At 49.5% G+C, this 21,252-nt stretch overlaps 1 protein-coding gene across 2 annotated transcripts; it reads left to right on the top strand.

The window, feature by feature from the left end:
- The first annotated feature begins 5,877 nt into the window (after positions 1-5,877).
- Sash3 (SAM and SH3 domain containing 3) lies at positions 5,878-20,566 on the top strand. Of its 2 annotated transcripts, none has more exons than XM_050123989.1 (8): positions 5,878-6,118; positions 13,120-13,215; positions 13,576-13,722; positions 16,428-16,569; positions 17,725-17,873; positions 18,015-18,224; positions 18,379-18,529; positions 19,074-20,566. In XM_050123989.1, the coding sequence occupies exons 1-8, from the start codon at positions 6,062-6,064 to the stop codon at positions 19,262-19,264; spliced, it is 1,143 nt and encodes a 380-aa protein (XP_049979946.1). In that variant the 5' UTR covers positions 5,878-6,061; the 3' UTR covers positions 19,265-20,566. The 2 variants fall into 2 exon arrangements, with proteins under 2 accessions (XP_049979946.1, XP_049979945.1); XM_050123988.1 differs by having other exon boundaries at positions 19,071-20,566.
- Positions 20,567-21,252: the final 686 nt, after the last annotated feature.

The raw sequence follows: 21,252 nt of genomic DNA, 5'->3' as shown, positions 1-21,252 counted from the left end.
AGGCAATAGTTCCAAAATACTCATCACCAAGGTTGTCTTTACTTTGATACGTTAAAAAAAAAAAGTCTCTCAGAGAAAACTGATGTAGGGTCATCCCCCAGGCAGGGATCAAGCATGTTCCCTCTGTGTAGGTGATCTGTAATAAGCCTAGTCTCTCTCTCTCTCTCTCTCTCTCTCTCTCTCTCTCTCTCTCTCTCTCTCACACACACACACACACACACACACACACACACACACACACACACGAGACCCACATTATCAGCTAGTCTTCACAAAGGCTCATCATAAACACTGTCGCTTGCCTAAGGTCCTGCATCTAATCAGGACATTTTGAACTCAGTTCAGGCTGCCTCCTTTTCTGGGAGGTGTTCTTCGTATCCCTAGAACCCTCGAGAAGTGTCCCTATGGCCTGTGGAGCTCACTGCTCACAGGTGTTTGCCCTGGTAACCTCCACACTGAGTTCTAGGCAGAGCAAGCCAGCCACACCTAGTCTCCACAGTCAGGCCCTCCAATGAGTCAGGTGCGTGTTTTGTTCTGAGCGCCAAAGCCCCGCCTCCTCGGCAGAGAGCAACTGCCTGCCAGCAGGTGGTTTTTGTTTTCAAACCAAGACCTTGTCGTGAGTTCAGAACTCCAGATATGATTGTCTTTCTGGTAGGAGCTCCCCAGTGTTCCTGTGTGCTTCTTGCACACGCTTTGTGTTAGGCACAGACACAAGGGCTTCCTACCCCTTGCCTCTCAGCCTCCTCTGCGCCCGCGTGCAGTTACTCTCCAGCCCTGGGTCTGCCTGAGATTATGGGCCGGGCTGCTAAAGTGGTAGGCTTCACCTGGAAATCCCCAGGTATTTTCAAGGGATTACATAATCCTTGCTTAGTTATTTCTAGAGACAAAACTACTATTTAACCAGAACTGAATGAGTACCAGCTGAGGGGCCAAAATTCCTTCAAATTAATCCAAATGTCACATTTTCCTATTTCTCATCATCCCTCGCCTCATAGGTGACATTTATAGATGCCTACATGACAGTTGTTGGGAACCAACGTGCCTCAAAGCCCTTCTCCAACTCTCTAGGCAAAATATGACAGATGTGTACTCCTTGGCACCATGAGAGGGCCCCCCCATTTCCACTTAACCTGCCCTAGTCCACCTGATGGGACTTCCGATGCCTTCTTCATCCTGTCCCCGCCCATATGGCCTGCTTCAAGGTGGCCCTGTGGCATCTAGTCCTGTACCCAGCCCAGCGTTGTCCCAGCCCAGAGCAAAAGCATGCCGAAAGGTTCCATGATACTGTCCTCTCCCCTTGAAAACATTCTGTATTAGAAACACCTCGACCAAGTGCTTAATCGTGTGGCCCCAAGCCAAGACATGGCCCATGCTTAGAACTCAGCTCCCACCAAAACTAGCTGTGCAGGCTTGAACAAGTCCCTTAACCCCTCTGGCTTGACTTCCTGGACTATGGGGCTGACCACGGTGCCTGGGTTGCAGGGGTGTTTCAAAGCCAACAGGTTTGCACCTGGAGTGTAGGGAAGGTTGGCGGTAGGACATGAGATAAGAATCTTCGGGGGGAAATGGAGGTATTCCTTCAGTATCCACACTCTTGGTATCTCAACAAAGCAGGGTTGCACCCATTCAGGGGCAGAAGGGATGGAACGCCACACATCTGCATCTGGAGCCCAGCTGCCTTATCTATCCCGCCTATGATCACATCACCACCAAAAGAGAATCTCCGCTGGGTGTGCTGGTGGGGGCCTGCTCTGTGTGGGCAGTCAACAAGGGCCTGAGGTCTTTGACACCCCTACATCTACCATCTGACAGTTCATACTCATCTTGCTATAAGTAGTGTAACCCCCAAACAACACACACACACACCCCAATTGTGTACTAATCAAGACTCCCTTACCTGGTTATTTATACTTTCTTCTAGGCCACACCTCCACAATCATCTATTCCAGCCTGCACTACGCCCCTTTCTTCTCTGGAGAGTTGTAGTAGGACTGAAGAACATTTGTGACTATCTAATGACATAGTGGGCAAAGAACAAGCACAGGGCAAATGAGCGCCTGCCGCTCCACCTAGGATGGCAGCTCTCCGGTGCAAGGGACTTTGACATCTGTTTATCTCGTGCCTCCACCAAGTACCTAGCACTAAGCTGTGGCCCCAGCAAACTCCTGGGTCCCACGTGTCAGCCCATTTTCAAGTTTCAAGTGGCCTCGCTCATGGAACTATTTCTCCTCAGGTCACTACTTTAGCTGAGGACTCAGTGTACCTGGAATGGGACCCATGAAAGGCAACATACGGTGCAGTAGCCTATTGAACAAGCATTTAGGACCCATTAGCTTCCTGGAGCTTGGCCCACTGGGATTCTGGCCAGGGTCACCTGCCAAAAGAAAGGCCAGAGGAAGGGAAGTCTACATGAGGGAGACCCCGAACCCCCAGAACACAGGCTGGGGACTGGGTCTTATGCAAATCTGAAAGAAGAGAAGGGAAGGTGCTGAGAACACTTGCTCTGCCCGTCTGGGGTCTGTCACCTCTCTGTATTCTGTCCTGAATGACCTCACTTCCCACTTCACCTCCAGCCCTTTCCCAGGCCTCAGCAGCCCTTCGCCCACCCGCCCACCCGAGTTCACTGGCAGCCTTTGAAGGTTCTGCGGTTAGTGTGTGAGCTCTGCTCGTTGCTGGGGCTGGGCAAACAGGAAGTGGGCACATCCTGAGCACCGGCCAGGGACGCTGCATAGGCCCGGAAGGTTCAGTGAGCTGTTCCCACCTTCGAGGCTCCTGGTCTTGTAAGCTTCAGGTGTCCCTGGACAAAGTAGCCTCAGTCCCTCCCTATTCCAGACCCTGGACAGAATGGCCTCCCATCTGGGATCACACTGAACCCCAACAGACTGAATATGTCTGTCCCCTTCCTAGCTTTCAGGCACCTAAACACACTGCAAAGCCCGAGCCAGTTAACACTTGGTGCCCATAGGCAGCCAGGGAAAGATGTTCCGACTGAAAAAAAAAAAAACACAAGCTAATAAAAAGAAAAGGAATGGAGACGCAGAATCTTTTCATGAGTCAGCTTAGCAGTTGGGCTGGACTAGTGCCAGAGGAAACACGGTTTTATCTGGAGAGAGATGGACTTTGTCCTTCTGAGCTCACAGATGAATGAGCTGAAGGCCATAGGGTCCAGGGAGGAAGTCACGAGAACGTCTTGGGAGCAGGCTCAGGCCAGCTGAAGATTTCACAAGTTCTACAGACTTGAAAGACTTGCAAAGGTGTGGCCTTCGAGTCTTTGAGAGGGCCCATGAGGTTAGGAACTAGAAGTTGAAGGCAGGGCATGAATCAGGTAACAAAGACTCCTCCTCACTGAAGAGGAATATTCAGCTTTGCATTACTTCAAGAGATTATTTCTTTTTTAATTTCTTATTTTATTTTTGGGTTTTTTTTTGAGACAGGGTTTCTCTGTAGCTTTGGAGTCTGTCCTGGAACTAGCTCTCGTAGACCAGGCTGGCCTCGAACTCACAAAGATCTGCCTGCCTCTGCCTCCCGAGTGCTGGAATTAAAGGCGTGCGCTACCACTGCCCGGCTTCGAGGGGTTATTTCTTACTTGTTTTCTTCTACCTTCTCTGAGGAATTATTTGAGTCTAAGAAAAAAAAATCTGTCTTTGAGTTACGCATATCTCTTACCCCAGCAACCCCAAACTTTCTGGACATTTAACCTAATAATAAACTTAGAAATGTGACAAAATTTGACCTTACGAACTTTCAATAAGTCCTTGTGTGTGTGTTTTTTAATCAACCAAGACAAGATAATTATTGTGGGTTCACACCAAATGCTAAGCAGCCCTTTAAAAAACACATGTAATTCTGGCTGGTGGATAGATCTTTGAGGAAATTTCTTGTTGTACTTGAGTTTGGATCCTTAGCACCCACATAAAAGCTGGGTGAAGTGACATGCATCTGCAACTCCAGCACCGGATGGAGAAGGCAGAGACCCGGGGGTCCCGGAAGTTCACTAGCCAGCCAGTCTAGCTGAAAACCATGAGCTCCAAGTTCAATGAGAGACCCTTTCTCAAAACTTAAGGTAGAGAGCAATGGAAGAAGACATCCAGCATAGACTTCTAACCTCCGCATGTGAACACACAGGTAAGCACACTTCTCGAGTGTGCACATGTGCACACGCATGCACACACATAATCACCCAGAATATTTCAGCCAGTCACGGTGGTGCACCCAGGAAGCTGAGGCATGAGGATCACAAGTCACAAGCCAGCCTGGGATAGAAAGCAAGACCCTGTGCATGAGAAAATATAAATATATTCCACATGAAAAGCAAATGCAAACGGTTTGTGAAATGTGTTTTTTTTTTTCATTTAAAAATAGCTTTACTGAGGTATAACTGAACTTCAGTAAACTGTAAACTTTTAAAACATAAAGTTTGATAAGCTTTAACATACAATCATAAAACTATTACTACAATCAAAATAGCATACAAATTCATCACCTCCAAAAAGTTCTATGTGTCCTTAGTGATCTGTCCCTCTCAACTCTCCAAGTCTCCCCAAACCAATGATCTGCCTCCTATACGGTATGACTTTTGCAAGAAGTAAACTTACATTTAAACAGAGGTGCTAGATGCTGAAGACAATAAAGGATATTTCTCTAAACTGTGTGGAAGCCGATTACGGAGACTTTTGAAGTTTCTTTTGATTGTTTATCCGTATTTGCTAAAGTGTATATGATGCATACCAGTTGCTTTGTAGTAAGCAGGAGTCATGGAAAGTATGTAAACATCTCCCGCGATGTAAGCCATGGGCTAGGTCCCTAAGCATGGCGCATCAGCATTGTCATTGTCATTATTATCATCTGCTGCACATAAGTCACAAGATGGCTGTGGTGCACAGGCATTGATAAATGCCTTTTGAACGGGGCACCTGTTCTTTTTTTGTTGTTTTTTTTTGTTTGTTTGTTTTTTTGGTTTTTTTGAGACAGGGTTTCTCTGTGGCTTTGGAGCCTCTCCTGGAACTAGCTCTGTAGACCAGGCTGGTCTCAAACTCACAGAGATCCACCTGCCTCTGCCTCCTGAGTACTGGGATTAAAGGCATGCGCCACCATCGCCCGGCTGGGGCACCTGTTCTTGACACGGCATCGCCTGAAAAGATGTTTCTCAGCTGTTCTTGCGATCCTAGTTTGTGTGACATCTGAGGGGTGCTGAGTGTAGGCATGCCTCATCTAGAAACGAGAGCCAGATGTGTGCTGATGATGGGAATGTGGGTTGTTGCTGGGATGATGGCTGGAGGAGTTGTGGATGCAGGGCTATTGAAGGTTGTGGTACCAAGAGCATCATGAAGGCCATGTTTGCAAGGATGACACCGATAAGAATGATAGAAACGGTGGAAATGTTGGAGGAGATGGCAGCTAAGATCATGGCTAAGGGGTGCTCAGAGCAGTGAGGATGGCAGGAGGGATGGCAGTTGTAGAAGTCATGGTTGTAGGGGTAGTGACTATCTGGTAGTGGTAGCAGTAGTGACGGCCGTAAAGATAGTGGTCCTAGGGGTGACCATAATGGTAACTGTGATAGCAGTAATAACTTGGAATCTGCACATTGACTGGGGGCATTTGCTCAACAGGCAGAGAGATTGTTCACCTTCTGATATCCGAAGTTTAGTCAGTGAGGCCAGAGCCTCAATCATCCAGAGAGAAAAAAAAAAACTGCTGCTGAGTGGCATGAGACAACAGGATTGGGGCTTTTCTCTGACTGTTCAACTCAAGATCTGTCTGCATCAGAATCTCTGGAGACTGAAGCTGGGACTTCCTTCCTCCCTAGAGGCCAGCAGGGGCCATGATTGCTGTAAGAGCAGGTCACGTGGCAAGGTTTCCTGTATGTTGCTGCTGCTACTGCTCCTGCTGCTGCTGGGTGTCCATGGCCCGCACCCACAAGCTGCCATTGTAGCAGTAAAAGTGGCAGCCGGAGGCTCAGTCTATGCCGTGCCCCCCATCAGTGCTGGCGAGGCTGAGCAAGAGACCTTTGCATCTCAGCATCTTGGAGAACAGAGCAGGGGCGTCATCCCAGTAGAGGACCATGTTGCGTCGCAAACCTTCCAACGCCAGCGACAAGGAGCCCACTCAGAAGAAAAAGGTGAGGAGCATTTTTGAGCACTCACTCCTTCCTGCCCTCCTCCACACTCTCCACCAATCCCCTCCTAAACTCTTGCTGGGGGGGGGGGCGAGTTGAACCAAGACTGTGTATTGAGCTTGTAGGCGAGGACCATTCCCCTAGAAAGCAAAGGGATGGGCTTCACGGTCACTAGAGTAGTAAAAGTACGGAAGACGCTTTTTAAACTCTGGCATAGAGAGCTACGAACTGAACTTTTAGAAGACTAAAGTTATAGACTACAACCCTACAATAAGGAGGTTAAATGACTTAAGGGCTAGAACCACAGACTTCAGTTTAAGAATTACAAAATACAGTGCCCAGTTTGAGTCCCAAGAGCGAACTTGGTTCTGTCTCCTCTACCCTGGTTCTGTGTCACTTCTGTTCAAGTGTGTTGTCCTCGTGGGAGCCTTCTCATTCAAAGGGCCCCACTGGCCTACCCAGCCAAGGTGGTCCAGGCTCCCTACTTTTCGGCAGAAGCCATACCCCTGCCCACTAGGCGCATACCCACTACAGCTCCCCAGGCCAGTAGAGATGAGACAATGGGTGCTTTTCAGACTCCGGAGTAGGGCCCACCAAAACCAGTGGGATTCGGGAGGGTTATACGGGTTCTTTCTGGGCAGGGAGAACATCTGAAAAATGTGAACTGGAGCTGAGGACACGGTGAGTAGGTGTGAGAGCTGAGGAGGAAAATGCTGCCAGGGGAGGGAGATTTCAAAGGCCGGGAAGGAAGGCAGCAGCTGTCATGGATGGCTGAGGTGTTCGCCTTCCTGTGACAGGAGCTAGACTGAAGGATTCTCGAAGACTCTGTTAGACCCAGGTTTCTCTGATTGTGTGTATAGAGTGAATTTGATAGTAGGATTCTCTCAGGCAACCATCCAGTCTGGCCTACGTGTCCAATGAGAGCCCGGGAACGTTCCAAAGCAGGCCTAGATCCAAGCACTAAGGCCATAGTTAGGGGCCCCCAGGACTCTCACTGTTCCCTACCAGCTTCCCCAGGGATTCAGCTCAGGTACACTATGAGGGAGCCCCCTCATCAGTTCCCAGGCAGAGGGAGACAGCTGAGAAACAGGTTCAGAGCACTGGGGTGTGCATCCTGTCCCATCTCTGAGGATCTGGGTGGCTGCCACTTTCGACTGTACGCCTCGCCACCTCAGCTGCTTTGCAAAGGTTGCAGTGGTAGTAGGTGGAGGAGGGGGAGATTTGTGAATCTTCACACAGGGCCCTGTCAACCCCCCAGCCCCCCCTCCCCGCCTAAACTAGGCCCCAAAGGCCTGCCATTGGCTGCCACTCCTCAGGGCCAAGCCACTTCCCCTTGCTCTCTAGCTCATGAGGGAAACAGAGACTGCTGTGTAGACACTGGTAGGCCCCAAACCACAGGAGAATCAAGCTGGACGAAAGAGTCTGAGAAAGGGCTCACACTGTGACACTGGGACCCTAATCTACCTCAGGCAGAGGTGCCTGGAGGCAATCAGAACAAGAAATCCCTTTCCTCTCTCTTGGCTCCAATTACCCAGATACTGTGTTTGGCAGATGGGCCTCTGGGAATTCCTCCAGGCCTCTTCTAGAAAAATCTTCAGTTCACATCCTTTGGGGAAGAATAGTCATGCAAACTGCACCTTACTCCTGTCAGAGCCTATACCAGCCTCCGGGAGCCAAGATGAGCTTGCCTCTCCACACCCAAACCCCATAGTATAAAAGTGCCTTAGCACAACCAAACTTCCAGAAGATGAGGCATCTTCCCAGGCCAAGAGACAGCCAGCTCCATCTTTGATTGTCAGATGACTGAAGTCAAGTCCCTTCCCTTTGGCAACTAGGGTGGAAGGGAATGAACAAAGACAAAAGCAGCTTCTCCCACAGGTCCCATCCCCTTCTGCCAATGAGAATGGGCTGGGGGGAGGGGCAAGAAAGTGGAGTTGGAATCCTGCCTTCTGCCTTAGGACCCTGGACAGGTCATTAACTTCTGGAGGGCCTCAGGTTCTCCACCTCTGGAAGAAAAGGTGAAGTCTGATCTCAAGAGGTGGGGATCACTGGAATAATTATTGTGAAAGCATTCTGTTGGGGATACCCAGATAACTGGGGACTAAGAGATAAGCCCAGAGAACAGAGGAGGAGCTAGGCCTTGGGGACAGGAGGTTCAGAACAATGCGCCTGCTATGGTTCATAAAGGATGGAGGATTCTCCATAATGGGAAGTGTTGGCCCTTAGCTGCCCTGTGGACACCCGCACAATCTTCAGGTTCGCGCTATATTTCTTTTGCTAGTATCTTCCATCAAATGTCAGTGTCAAGGTCTAAGAAATAGAGAGGGTTTTGTTCTGGACTTGTCTCCCCTAAAGACAGCACTTCTCCAATGAACCCCTATTTTCTAGTTTCCCTCCAGGGGAAATGGAAAGGGACCTAGGCTCATGTCCAAGTACTAGGCTATTGCCTCCTTCCAGTCTCGTTCTTCTCATATCTTCCCCACAATCGGAACACTGTTCCCCATGTCACACTTCTAGAAGGACACCCCAACAACACATGCTTTGTAGTGTCACTACAGGTTGAGCAGCCTTATCATGAAAATCTGAAATGCACCAAACTCTGAAAGATTTTGAAAGTCAGCCACAAGTAGAACATTCCACACCTGACCTAACAGGTCACAGTCACAACACAGGCACACTGTAAGAGTTATATAAAATTTCCTTCAAATATATATATATATATATATATATATATATATATATAATGTGAAATCCATGTTTAGATGTCCCACTGTCAAAATACCTCATTCTATATATGAAAATGTTATAATTTTTAATACTGGAGGGGCTAACGATGTAGCTCAGTCACTGGAGTGCTTAACTCTCAGGAAGCTCTCGGTTCAATCCTCGGCACCACATAAACTGAATATGGTAGCCACAGATGTAATCAGTAGTGAATATTGATTGAAGAGGTAAAGGCATCATCCTCTACCCCTCGAATATTGCTCATCCTCTGCTACATAGTATCTCAGAGGCCAGCCAGGGCTACACAAGCACTGGTCCTAGGATTTCAGATAAATGACACCCAACTTGTGTCTCCCCACTGTCCTCAGGGGCATGGCTAACAAGGACCTTCCATGGCTTTTTCTGCTTTGCTTCCCAGAACAGCTATGAGCATAACCACCGTCACATCACCTCCGATGACTCCTAGCTTCTCACTCTCATTCAGCCGCTTCCCAGGTCCAAGTGGAGGAACATCCCGTCTCCTGCCTGAGCCCATTCCTCCACAACTGCCCCCACCTGCTCTCCTGGTGGCTCCAGGCGAACAGCACCCGGAGTCGGCCCTGTGCTAGGTCCATTTCTATCTTGGCGTGGGAGTGACTGCCCTGGCTGTGGGGTGGCACAAATGCAGTAACACATGGGGCCTTCCAGTGTTAAGTCCCAGGGCCTGGGTTTAGGAGTGCATTGTTCTTAGGTCTCCACTATAAGTCATGGGACTCCGCTTGGAGAGATGATTCTCTGCGTCTCCATTTCCTTTGCTGAGAGGTGGGGATGTAATATGAGCTCAGTCATGGTGGAGTAGGCTGATGCATGGGAAGAAGCCGGCAGGCTATTGGGCATGTGGGTACTGGCTAACCTTTCCTTGACGGTTTTACATACACACAGAGGCTAGGACCTAGATCACTGAAGTAGCTTAGCGGGCCACTTGGGGAAGATACAGGGAAGGTGAGCCATCTAGGGTAGTGTGAAGCTATGAGGGTGATCAGAGGAGAATTTCTGTAGGGGTGCTGCCTTGGAAATTGGAGTAGAAATCACTTTTTTTAAAAAATCTGAGTATGATGCCCATATGGTGAGTTTCCATAAGGTGGATTTCCCCAAGTAGGCAGCACTCAGCTCAAGAAATACGCCATTTCTGAAATTCCAGAAGTTTCTTTCACAACCCTACCTATCACCACATACCCTCTTCCCCAAAACCACTTTCCTGACTTCCAGTAGCGTAGATGAGTCCCTCCACGATTTGAACTTTGTGGAGGAAGAATTATGTGCCATGCTTTTGGGGAAAGCCAACCAGCTTCCATCAACTGTGTGTTGGTGAGATTTAGTCACATTTTTTGGAATAAAGAGTATTACTGAGACAGCTGCATTGCTGGTTACTGTCCTCTTGCACGACTCGGACAGAATTAACCCATTCTACAGTTGATGGACATTTATCTTGTGTCTAGGTAAACCAAAATCTAAAGAGTTCTTTCTGGCAATTGCTAGAAGTAGAGAGTGTGTTAGGTGGGGAAATGTCCAGGTTAAGAGGATGCAGATGAGACTGAGCGTGGTGGCGCACACCATTGATCCCAGCACTTGGGAGGCAGAGGTAGTTCAAGGCCAACCTGGTCTACAAAGTGAGTTCCAGGACAGCCGGCACTGCTACGTAGAGAAACCCTGTCTCAAAACAAACAAACAAACAAAAAGTTTGCAGATGGGTCATACAAAAGGCTAAACATAAACCTGCAGCATTCTAGAAGAGACAGATGTGCCAGATGTTCCCAGTTGCTGGATGGGTACTCGATTCATCTTGACAACAGCTCAGTGCAGTAGAGGCTTTTGTCTTCATTGTACTAATGAGGAAACGACAGCACAGAGAAAATAGTAACTTACACAGCTGGCCAGTGGCAGAAAAGAAGAAACTGAGGTTTGAAAGGTTAAATAAGTCATCTGACGCCACGCGTACCAGAGTCATACCAGAGTTGAACTTAGCAACGCTCAATGCCTGAAGTATAGCTGTTTCCAAGACGCCCACACATGCTCTCCCTAGACTTGAAAATGACGTCACCAGTACATGGTACTTCCTCCTTGCCTGCACAATTCCCAGCCTGGCTTCATCCCAACGGGAGGATAGATAATTTTTTTTTTTAAATGAGCTCATGGATTTCACCTTATCTTTGGGCCATTCCAGGGTAAGCAAAAATCAGCCAGGATATTTGCGGCTGCCCCTGAGGATGGAGGAAGGCCTGGTAAATGACCACCTTAGCTGACTCTTGTCGCTGACCACCTGAAGAACATGTGCCTATACTGTTTGTTTATCTGGACTAAGGACTGGCCAGCTGGGTTCAAGCCCTAGAATTATCTCCATGGCCCCTTTGGGTTATTCCCCCTGCTTTGGGCTTAAGCTAAGACAGAGGGGCCATCACAGGCGCCTGGGAGTCGTAGGCCTCTCCTCCCAGCTTCCCAGTCTGCTAATTAATAACAGGAAAGGGCCCGGAGAAAGAGGTGCGATTAGAGAAGGCCCACCAATGAGCTTACTCTTCCTTAACAAAGCCAACTTTCCCACCCCACCTCTGCCCCCTGGCTTGCTTTCTAGCCTCACCAGTCCCTGGGGCTTCAGGGCGACTCTCGGCCTCCTCTGGAGGCTAGGTAAAACAGTTATAGAGGGAAGGCCACAATAGGCCCCATCGGCCTATAAATAGCAACCTAGCCTGCTCTCCTTGGGCCCAAGCCAGCCTGGTGCCCACCCTCTCTCTGTTCCCTCTTTTCCATGCAGTAAGAGGGGGAAGTTATCCAGGCAGCTGCATCCTACCATACAAGAAAAGGAAATAGATGGAAAGGAGAGGAGAGGGGGGAAAGCAAGAAAAGGAGGAAAGAAGAGTGGGGGGGGGGGGTTTGCTAAGGACGGAGGACGGAGGAGATGCATGGGAATCATGGAAATCACCCCATGGTCAGATGGCCCTCTCTGTAGACCTACTCACAGCCCCCTCTTTCCAGGCCTCTAAGGTAACACAAAGCAAACTTACCCACCAGGGCTCCAGACACCCACCTGTGTGGCCCCGGATGAAGCCGGTTTCTGCTTGGCCTGACTGCTGACCTAGTTTCTGGTCAACTACCTCTAGGAATACGTGACCCCGAAACCCAGTTGCTGATTCAGCTTTGGTCAAGACCCAGAAAATCTACCAGGCAGCTGTAGCGCAGTTGCTGGGAGCCAGGACAAATTGCGCTTGAGGGGCAAGGGCTATTGCCCCCTGCTCTGGGGGGTTGTCACTGGACACGCCCCCATTTGGTAGGAAGAAGGATGTGAAACCTTCGGCTTTAGTGGGGGTTTCGAGCACTGGTTCCTCAAGCCCTTATCTTGGGTGTCTGAAGTCTATCCCCGCTCTATCTGTCTGGCCATCTGTGAACCCTGGTTCCTTTGTGTGTCTTCTGATCTTGTCTGTTTATCATGACACAGGCTTAGCCTCAACTCTCTACGTCTACAGCTATCCCTGTTACCTGTCTGGTCCTGTTTTCAGGCCAGATAGCTCTGCGTGTACACATGGATACAGTTAAAGATCACTTCCTAAAGATAGTCTCAGCAACACAAACAATCGCCCCTCCCTGGAAGGCCAAACTCTGGAAAAGGTTGGCACCGGCCAGCTTCTCACATCAGTGGCCAAGGTTAAAAGCTGAGATGAATCAAGAGAAAATGGTGGCTTTCTTGAACTGAATTAGTTCCCATTGTTTATGAGCCAAATCTATAGATACCTTCTGTAAGCCTCTGCTGTGGTTTTTCTAGAAAGCGTCATGCCAGGCATCTGGGGGATTGTCTTTCTGTTCCTGGCACATCGGTTCACCAGGCTATAGGCTTGGATATGTTTGTCCCTGTCACTGTGATAGCAACCTGGCTCAGTGCACACCAGAGTGAGGAGGCCAAAGAAATGCTTTTGGGAGGCACTTCCTCCTGCTTCACTTACGACATTTTCATATATGCTGAAGTGTACATTGACTCTCCCATGCCAGAGTGCTGAACCAAACTTCGGGTGCTTGTGGGAATTAGAGTTTCGTGGGGTTGCACTGAGGTATGGGGTGCCTGAGGCCAGAAGTCCTTTGTTCTGTGGCCAGGAATAGAATGAAGAACAATGCATCTTGTCCCTTCACCTCAAGGTTTATGTTGTCCTGCCCAGCCCTGACATGGGTGTATGTGCCCAGAAGGGAGACAAGATCTATCCTTGGGCGATCATTTGAGCACCAATGATTCCAGACAGCATTTCTGCTTCTTCCAGCTCTCACTTCAGCGCTCCAGCAGCTTCAAGGATTTTGCCAAATCCAAGCCCAGCTCCCCTGTTGTAAGCGAGAAGGAATTTAACCTGGATGATAATGTGAGTTTCTGAGATTCCTGGCGTATATTGAGTAGGGGAAGTGGGGGTGACAGGGTGGAGGGGAAATAGGGGGAATTAGTGTTACTGGGACAAAGTTTCCTTAACACAGAAGGGCCAGTTCTCCACGGCACCAAGCTTCTGGGCCCCAGCATTCTATTTGTATTAGTTACACATTAGAAAGCAAATTAATAACAAATCAATTCGTCTGAGAACAGGACTGGTGAGAAAGGGGATGGGGGATGGGCTCTCAAGCCTACCACTGCCACCCACTTCAGCATCCTGAAGACTTCTTTGTATACCAAGACCTGGATCCAAGCCACTTTTACCATGGCCCCTGTACCTCTTCCTTTGTCATCACAGATTCCAGAAGATGACTCAGGTGTTCTTACCCCAGAGGATTCTGGGAAGAGTGGCAAAAAGTTGGGAAAGAAGTGGAGGGCCGTCATTTCCCGAACCATGAACAGGAAGATGGGCAAGATGATGGTGAAGGCCCTGTCAGAGGAGATGGTGAGGCCTGGAATCCAAGGGCGGGGTGAGGCCAAGGAGGGCCAAGGAGGACATTCTGGCAGTGAAGCAAGCATGAACACATGGATAATCACTACTTAGACGTGCAGGTGCTGCTCAGTCAGTGCAAACCGGATGATCACAAGGAGGTGGTGGCGGGAGGCGGGGCACTAACACCAGTCACGGGCAGCAGGAGGCTGGGCTAAGAAAGGATGGGGTTTAAGGAAAGATGAAAGTCTGGGCAAGAGAGGCTTTCTGTAAAGACAGGCATAGTATGATGGCAGCTGAAAGGAAGAGGGACTCTCCTGAGCCATATGTATTCAGTGCAAAGCTCTGATTGCAAGACGCCCCTGGGATTGACTAAAAAGGCCTGATTCCAGGAAAATAGAAAAATATAGCTGCTCCTCTATTTACCATGTGGTAACATCCTGATAAGCCCTAAATTCCAAACGCCATGAGTCAAGAATACATACCCTAACCTACTGCCCACCGCTAAGCTTAGCAGCACAGCACTATGTAGAGAGTCATCTGCTTCCCCTCACGGCTTCGTGGCTGATGGGGAGAGCTATGGTGCCGTTGCTACCCAGCATCACCAGAGAGGCTCACACTACATAGTGCCAGTCTGGGCAAAGATCCAAATTCAAGATTTAAAGTGTGCTTCCCACTGAATGGTGTCACTTTTGTAACTATCAGAAAGTCAAATAGAGTGTGGGGCTGAAGAGATGGCACAGTGATTAAGAGCCTGTTCTCTCAGAGAACAAAGGACGGGTTCCCAGCAACCATGGTGGGTGACTCAAAACTACCTATAGTTCCAGCTCCAAAGTATCAGTGCCCTCTTCCAGACTCCAAAGGCACTTGCCCTGACATGCACATACCCCCCATATCACCCCACCCATATAAATGCACCTAATTTAAAAAATAAAATAGATCTGTAAAAAAAGAAAGAAATAGATTGGTTGAACCTTCATTAACTCAGAGACTGGAGAGAAAATAGAGGTTGTTACCTTCAGCCCCGGGAGGAAGGTGATACAGAGAGCTATGGGGACAGGCACAGCCCCCGTACTTAGAGCACTCAGAGGGCTGCTTATGCTTGGGGCTCTTACAGGAGGCATACTGAAGACTGGAGCCAGCTCAACTGGCTTGTGAGGGTAGTTGGCTAACTGTCATGGATTTCACAAGCCAGTTGTTAAATAAAAGTATTATTAGAAACCGACTTCTAGAGACTAACAGAAGTCAGTGGTCAAGTACTTGCCCAGCATGCGCAAAGCCCTGGGTTTGATCACCAACTCTACCAAACACACACACACACACACACACACACACACACGCACACGCACACGCACACGAGAGAGAGAGAGAGAGAGACAGAGACAGAGACAGAGAGACAGAGAGAGACAGAGAGACAGACAGAGAGAGACAGACAGAGAGAGAGACAGAGAGAGAGAGACAGAGAGAGACACAGAGAGAGAGAGCACTTTAAATCAAATATGGCGTGTTAAAAACAAAGGTTGTCCTGATTAGTTACTATTGCTGTAATGAAACACTATGACCAAAGCAACTTGGGAAGGAAAGGGTTTATTTTGGCTTATACTTCCACATCACAGTCCATCATTCAAGGAAGTCAGGACAGGAACTCAAACAGGGCAGGAACCTGGAGGCAGAAGCTGATGCAGAGGCCATGACATAGTGCTGCTTACTGGCTTGCTCCTCATGGCTTGCTCAGTCTTGCTTTTTTATAGAACCCAGGACCACTAGCCCAGGAATGGTACCTCCCACAGTAGATTGGGCCATCCCCCCATCTATCACTGATTAAGAAATTACCCTACAGCCCAATCCTATGGAGGCATTTTCCCAATTGAGGTCCCCTCTTTCAGACGATTTTAGATTCTGTCAAGTTGACATAACACTAGCCAGGACAAAGGTGATGCCAAAAATCTTCAAAATTCATCATCTCCTAATCCCAGCACAACCTGTTATTCTGACCCATGTTGCTGATGTGTGTGTATAGGATCTCCATAATGGAAATAACCTAGATATCTCTTCTGACGGCTCATCCAGGGACATGCAATGGTACCCAGATGTTGACCATTGATAGGAAACATTCACAAAATAGGAACTGGCAAATCATCCAGTCCTTTACTTGAAGAGAAGCAGCTGCTAAACAACCCCATGCTCAGATGCACTGAGCTGAGATGGGAGGGAGCTCTGGAGCCAGGCAAGTTGGCTGTCAATTGCCCACAGGCCTTGGCAAAGTTATCTATCTTGAAACTCAGGCCAACCATAGCACTTAACTTCAAGTGCTACTGTGAGGATGGAATGAAGTGGCAGGCCAGCCTGGCACACAAGAATGTGGGCAGTTGTTCTCAGACGAAATTGTCTGCCTGACTGGGTCATGGCAACAGCCCCAGGTCCAAGCTTCAAGCCCAAGTTTAGTCACCCCGGCCTCGTCTTCACATCCACCAACACTGGTAACTGACAAAGTATGTCCACTCAGTGCCCTGGGGGCCTCTTCCTTTGACATAGGAGAACTGGGCCTGCCATCTTCATTTTTACAGAAAAAGGAGACTAAGATTCTGAATGTGGTCACTGAGCCTGCAGGTAACAAAACTGTGATCTGAACCAAGCTCAGGCTCCTGTCTCCCTGCAAGGGGCACTGGCCTGTATCACCACAGCAAGGCTTCTCAGGGATTCCAACACTCTTCCTATAGGGAGACACACTGGAGGAGGGTTCAGCCTCCCCAACATCTCCAGACTGCAGCCTGGACAGCCCTGGACCAGAGAAGATGGGCTTAGCCTTTTCTGAGCAAGAGGAGCGCGAACTGCCAGCACTCAGCCGCCAGACATCCACAGGTGAGTAGGGGAAGGGAGTGGCCAACTGCCAAATCTGGAGAAAAGGACCAGACTGGGGCAGTGCCAGGGCCTTTTCTGGGAAAGGGTTGAAAGAGAAATGACTATGTGCCTTCTACTTACTGGAACCTTCTCGACCCACTTCCCAGGAAATCTTCATCACAACCTGGTAGGGCTGTACTATTATCCCCACTTTGCTGATGTGGAAACTGAGGCTCAAGGAAGTGAAGCCATTTTCCAAGTGGCCCAGTTTTGAACTCAGATCTGCTTTGCAGGGGCTTCCACTTGCTGTCTCAGGCCTGGAAAGGCCCACAAGTAGAGGAAGAACTTCATGGTGCTCTTGAACCAGTCTGTCCTTAGCCACCCAAGGGACCCTATAGGCTACAGCCCCTTGAGTATCTGAAGCATCCCACCTTAAAGTCCAGAGATAGACTTTCCAGTTCAGAAGAGTCAGCTTCTTGGACCTCAGATCTTTGTTTACTGAGCTATGGCACCATTGAACACCTTTTAGAAGTTCAGGGGCTAAACCAGAGGTGCCTTGCCTGAAGAAGTCCCCTCAGGCTCAGTCCACTTTTGTCACCCTTTCTCTAGCTCTACAGACACCTCTCTCTGTCTCCCACTGAAATTCACTAAAACTGCCGGTCACCCTGCTCTTCTCAGGTACAAAGAGTATGCCTGCATTTTCCTTAAGACCTTGTTACGAAACGTTAAGGCTTATAAAATAAAGTTAAAGGATCTGCAAGTTATTGCTTCCCGTGTGGACGGAGCACTATAGCAGGAATGAGGAGACCTGGAGTGTGGTAGACCGGGTGACACCAAGTATAAGTGGTGGGGGAGGGGGGCCACTTGGCCTATCTGGCCTCCCATTTCTCACCTATTCAGTAAGGTGTTCGCCCTGCTGGGCCCATTCTTTAGTCTCTAAAAGCCAACTCTCCGGCTATCACCTCTTCATTGTCTGAAGCCCTGGAGGTAGAAAGCCTCGCTTCACCAGATTTGCTGAGGGGGTGGATCTGAACCACTTCTTGCACTTCCTGCAAGAGTGCAGCTTCGGTCACTGGGGTGTTTCCTTGGGGGCTTTCTGTAGTGCCCCCACTAGGCCCTGCCCATCCCAGCTGCCTTGGGACAAATATATGCTTCCTCACTGTCCATCTCCTGCAGGCAGTGAACTCTGTAGTCCTGGCCCAGGCTCTGGAAGCTTCATGGAGGAGTCACCTGCTCCCCCGTACATGGGGCCTTTCTGTGGGCGTGCTCGAGTCCACACTGACTTCACTCCCAGTCCTTATGACCACGACTCACTGAAACTGCAGGTAAAGTTGGCATCTGGGTCCCTCCAGAGCCTGGCAGGCTTCAGCCATAAAGAAAGAAAACAAATTAGAGCCAAAGTATGAAAAGGATCTGCAGAGGCCAAGTGCCCCCTCTGCCTTCTCTTCTGCTCTTTTTCCCTCCAGAAAGGAGATGTGATCCAGATCATAGAAAAGCCGCCTGTGGGCACATGGCTGGGCCTTCTCAACGGCAAGCTGGGCTCTTTCAAATTCATCTATGTGGACGTGCTGCCTGAGGAGGCTGTGGGGCCTGTGCGCCCCAGCCGCCGACAGAGCAAAGGCAAGAGGCCCAAGCCCAAGACTCTGCATGAACTGCTGGAGCGCATTGGCCTGGAGGTTTGTTTTGGACTTGCACTAGTGGCTGGGAGTAAAGGAGGCAAGCTTGTCACTGGGATGGGGGCCAAGAGGGCAGCTGCCAACATGTAAGGGAAAGGTTCCGGGCAAGGGTGACTTACAAAGGAGACTACTGATGGCCCGTCTCTGCCCCCAGGAGCACACATCGACCCTGCTGCTCAATGGCTACCAGACACTGGAAGACTTCAAAGAGCTGCGGGAGACACACCTCAATGAGTTGAACATCGTGGACCCACAGCACCGGGCAAAGCTGCTCACGGCTGCAGAGCTGCTGCTGGACTATGACAGTGAGTGCCATTGCTAGGGGTGGGCATATGTTCTCACTGGCGTTTGAGATCCTGTACTCTGACCATGCTCTGCCCTAGACCTCCCCTTTGCAGTAGGAAGGCGCTTTTCCACACTTGAATTGGTGTTTCCAGGAGAATTTGTGGGGGGGGGGGGTTCATAGGGGTAATCAGGCCCATCCCTCTTTGGATCAGAGGGGATATTAAGGCCAGAGAAGGCAAGGCATTTGCATGAAGCTGTCTAATAGTCCCAGAGTCCAAGTCCAGGATGACTGGTTTCAGCTCAGTGCTGGAGATACTGTTTGAGCTCTTGGGCCTGGGAACACTCCCACTTTCTATGCTGGAAGTGGGGAGAGAAGCAGAGATGGTGGAGGAAGTCAGAAGAGCTGACTGCCTACAGGAGACTTCCCAGAGGTCCCGGTCCATGACCGGGCCCCAAGGGCTTCTAAAAACACCCTGCTATCCCCCCCCCACCCCACCCCCACCCCACCTCCACTCTCAACCATCTTAGGACTCAGTCCCTCTGTTCCTTCTTTATTCCCAGCAGCTGGCAGTGAAGAGGCCGAAGAAGGTGCTGAGAGCAGCCAGGAGCCCGTGTTGCATACAGTGTCGGAACCCAAGGTGGACATCCCACGTGACTCTGGCTGCTTTGAGGGCTCAGAGAGTGGGCGTGATGAGGCAGAGCTGACCGGCACAGAGGAGCAGCTGCAGGGTCTCTCCCTGGCCGGGGCACCTTGAAGTGAAGATGGCAAAGGCCAAGGCTGAACCCTGGCTGCAGAGACTGCGGGGATGGGTGTGGCCTTCCATAGCAGCTCAGGACCAAAGGACTGGTACAGAATCTGGCCCCGCTTCACCAGGGAGGCTTATGGCCGAAGGCACTGCCAAGGTGCTACAGGCTCAGATAGAGAGGATAAGGGACTGCCCAAAAGCATATCCCACTCCTGAACCCCCTCCCTCTACCAGTGACTGACAGTATGGCCCCATCTGGCGCCTCCCATTTTCCCACTATGGCCATGCAAGTGGGGCACCAAGGAACTTAGCCATGTCGCATGACCAAGGTCCCCCAAACCTTCTTATCCCTACACCACTGCCACACTGCTTCGAAGAAGAACACCAAAAACCACTGTTTCAAACCAATCTCATAGCTCTGGGAAAGCTGGCTGTTTCAAAGGACCTCAGCTGAATATAGGTGAATCCAGAATTCCTTCAATGAGGCTACACATACACATTCCCACTGTTCTCAACATTTTAGAGGTCTGACCACTAAGTCACCCTGACACTTGAACTATATGCCTGCCCTTCTTTTGGCTTCAGCCTGGTCAAGATTCAAATGGGTCGTTTTGAGGGCTCATCAGGCTCACCTTATAGTCTGCACCTGCAAATATGTGCTCTCCAGCTGCCTACCAGCCAGGACACCAATGGACTTCTTGAGGAGGCTGGAGGGGCCCCAGGCTTTCCAATGAAATAGTTCCTCCTTCTCATCCACACCATATCCTCCCAAGTGACTCAGACTCAGCAACACCCTCTCCCAGCTTAAAACAATACCCACAGCACATATGATACGTGTCCCCAATCTGTTCCTTGGCCCCTTCAAATAAGATTTCCCACAGGCTGATTGAAGATGGTTACACCCAGCTTCCAATGACACAACTTCCTCTTTGCAAGCCAGACGCAGGTATGGGCCCAGATATGGTCATTTCTGTGGATCTTTACAAGCAAAAGCCTTTTGCTTGACACTGGAGGCTCCACTATACCCAACATTGCTCTGCTAAAGGTTTTAGTACCATAGCTCCAAAGGGTGGTGGGGAGATCACTGCATCTATTAAAGGGCTACCCCCTTGATTTCAGTAACAAGAGCAGCCCTTCCTGATACAGGATCATCTGTGCCCATCAGAGGTAGGATTACCTGCTTAGTAAGTGGGCATGCTTCTGATCAACTACCAGAAACTTTCATAAAATCTAGTTTTGGTGAAGCAGTTGAATTATTGTAAATAGGGGATATTAGGGAAAGAAGTAGCAATAAATAGAAATAAAACTTAATTACCGTCTCCCGTTTTCCTTCCTATGGAGAGAGGGTTGGGGGAGGGACAGAAAGGTCTTTAAAGCTGATCTCAGCAAAATAGTCATTCATTGTCATTTCAGGGCCATCTTCCCCATTCCTGGGGATGCAAGAATCCTTAACTCTGCTAACCTAACCCTCCATCTAAAGCTCCAGCTGGTTCCATCCTTCCAAACATCCCTACTGAGAACAGGGCTCAGATGCCCATATCCACAGGCCTTGCTGGGGTCTGAGAGCTGGCCAAGGAAGAGCTACTTCCCTCATCTTATAATCCCTTCAACAAGAGCCTTTTAAAACTCTACACTGGGGGCTGGAGAGATGGCTCAGTGGTTAAGAGCATTGCCTGCTCTTCCAAAGGTCCTGAGTTCAATTCCCAGCAACCACATGGTGGCTCACAACCATCTGTAAAGAGGTCTGGCGCCCTCTTCTGGCCTTCAGGCATACAGACAGAATATTGTATACATAATAAATAAATATTTAAAAATAAAATCTAAAACTCTACACTGGGGAGCTTGGAAGGGTAGAAAAGTAGAACAACTGGGATTCGCAGGCTCTTCTGCGGAAGGCCTCCTCCTGGGCCTCCTCCTGTACACACTAAAATGTCATGATCTCCTGGGAAGTGGCATGGTGATAGAGACCCTGGGCTTCCTTTGTGCAGCATTGGCTG

This window comes from Alexandromys fortis, unplaced genomic scaffold, assembly GCF_014885135.2.
Source record: "Alexandromys fortis isolate MF-2015 unplaced genomic scaffold, M_Fortis_MF-2015_v1.1 scaffold_224, whole genome shotgun sequence".
Taxonomy (NCBI): Eukaryota; Metazoa; Chordata; class Mammalia; order Rodentia; family Cricetidae; genus Alexandromys; species Alexandromys fortis.
The sequence above is the reverse complement of the archived record's forward strand: the minus strand, read 5'-3'. Positions and strand labels throughout refer to the sequence as shown.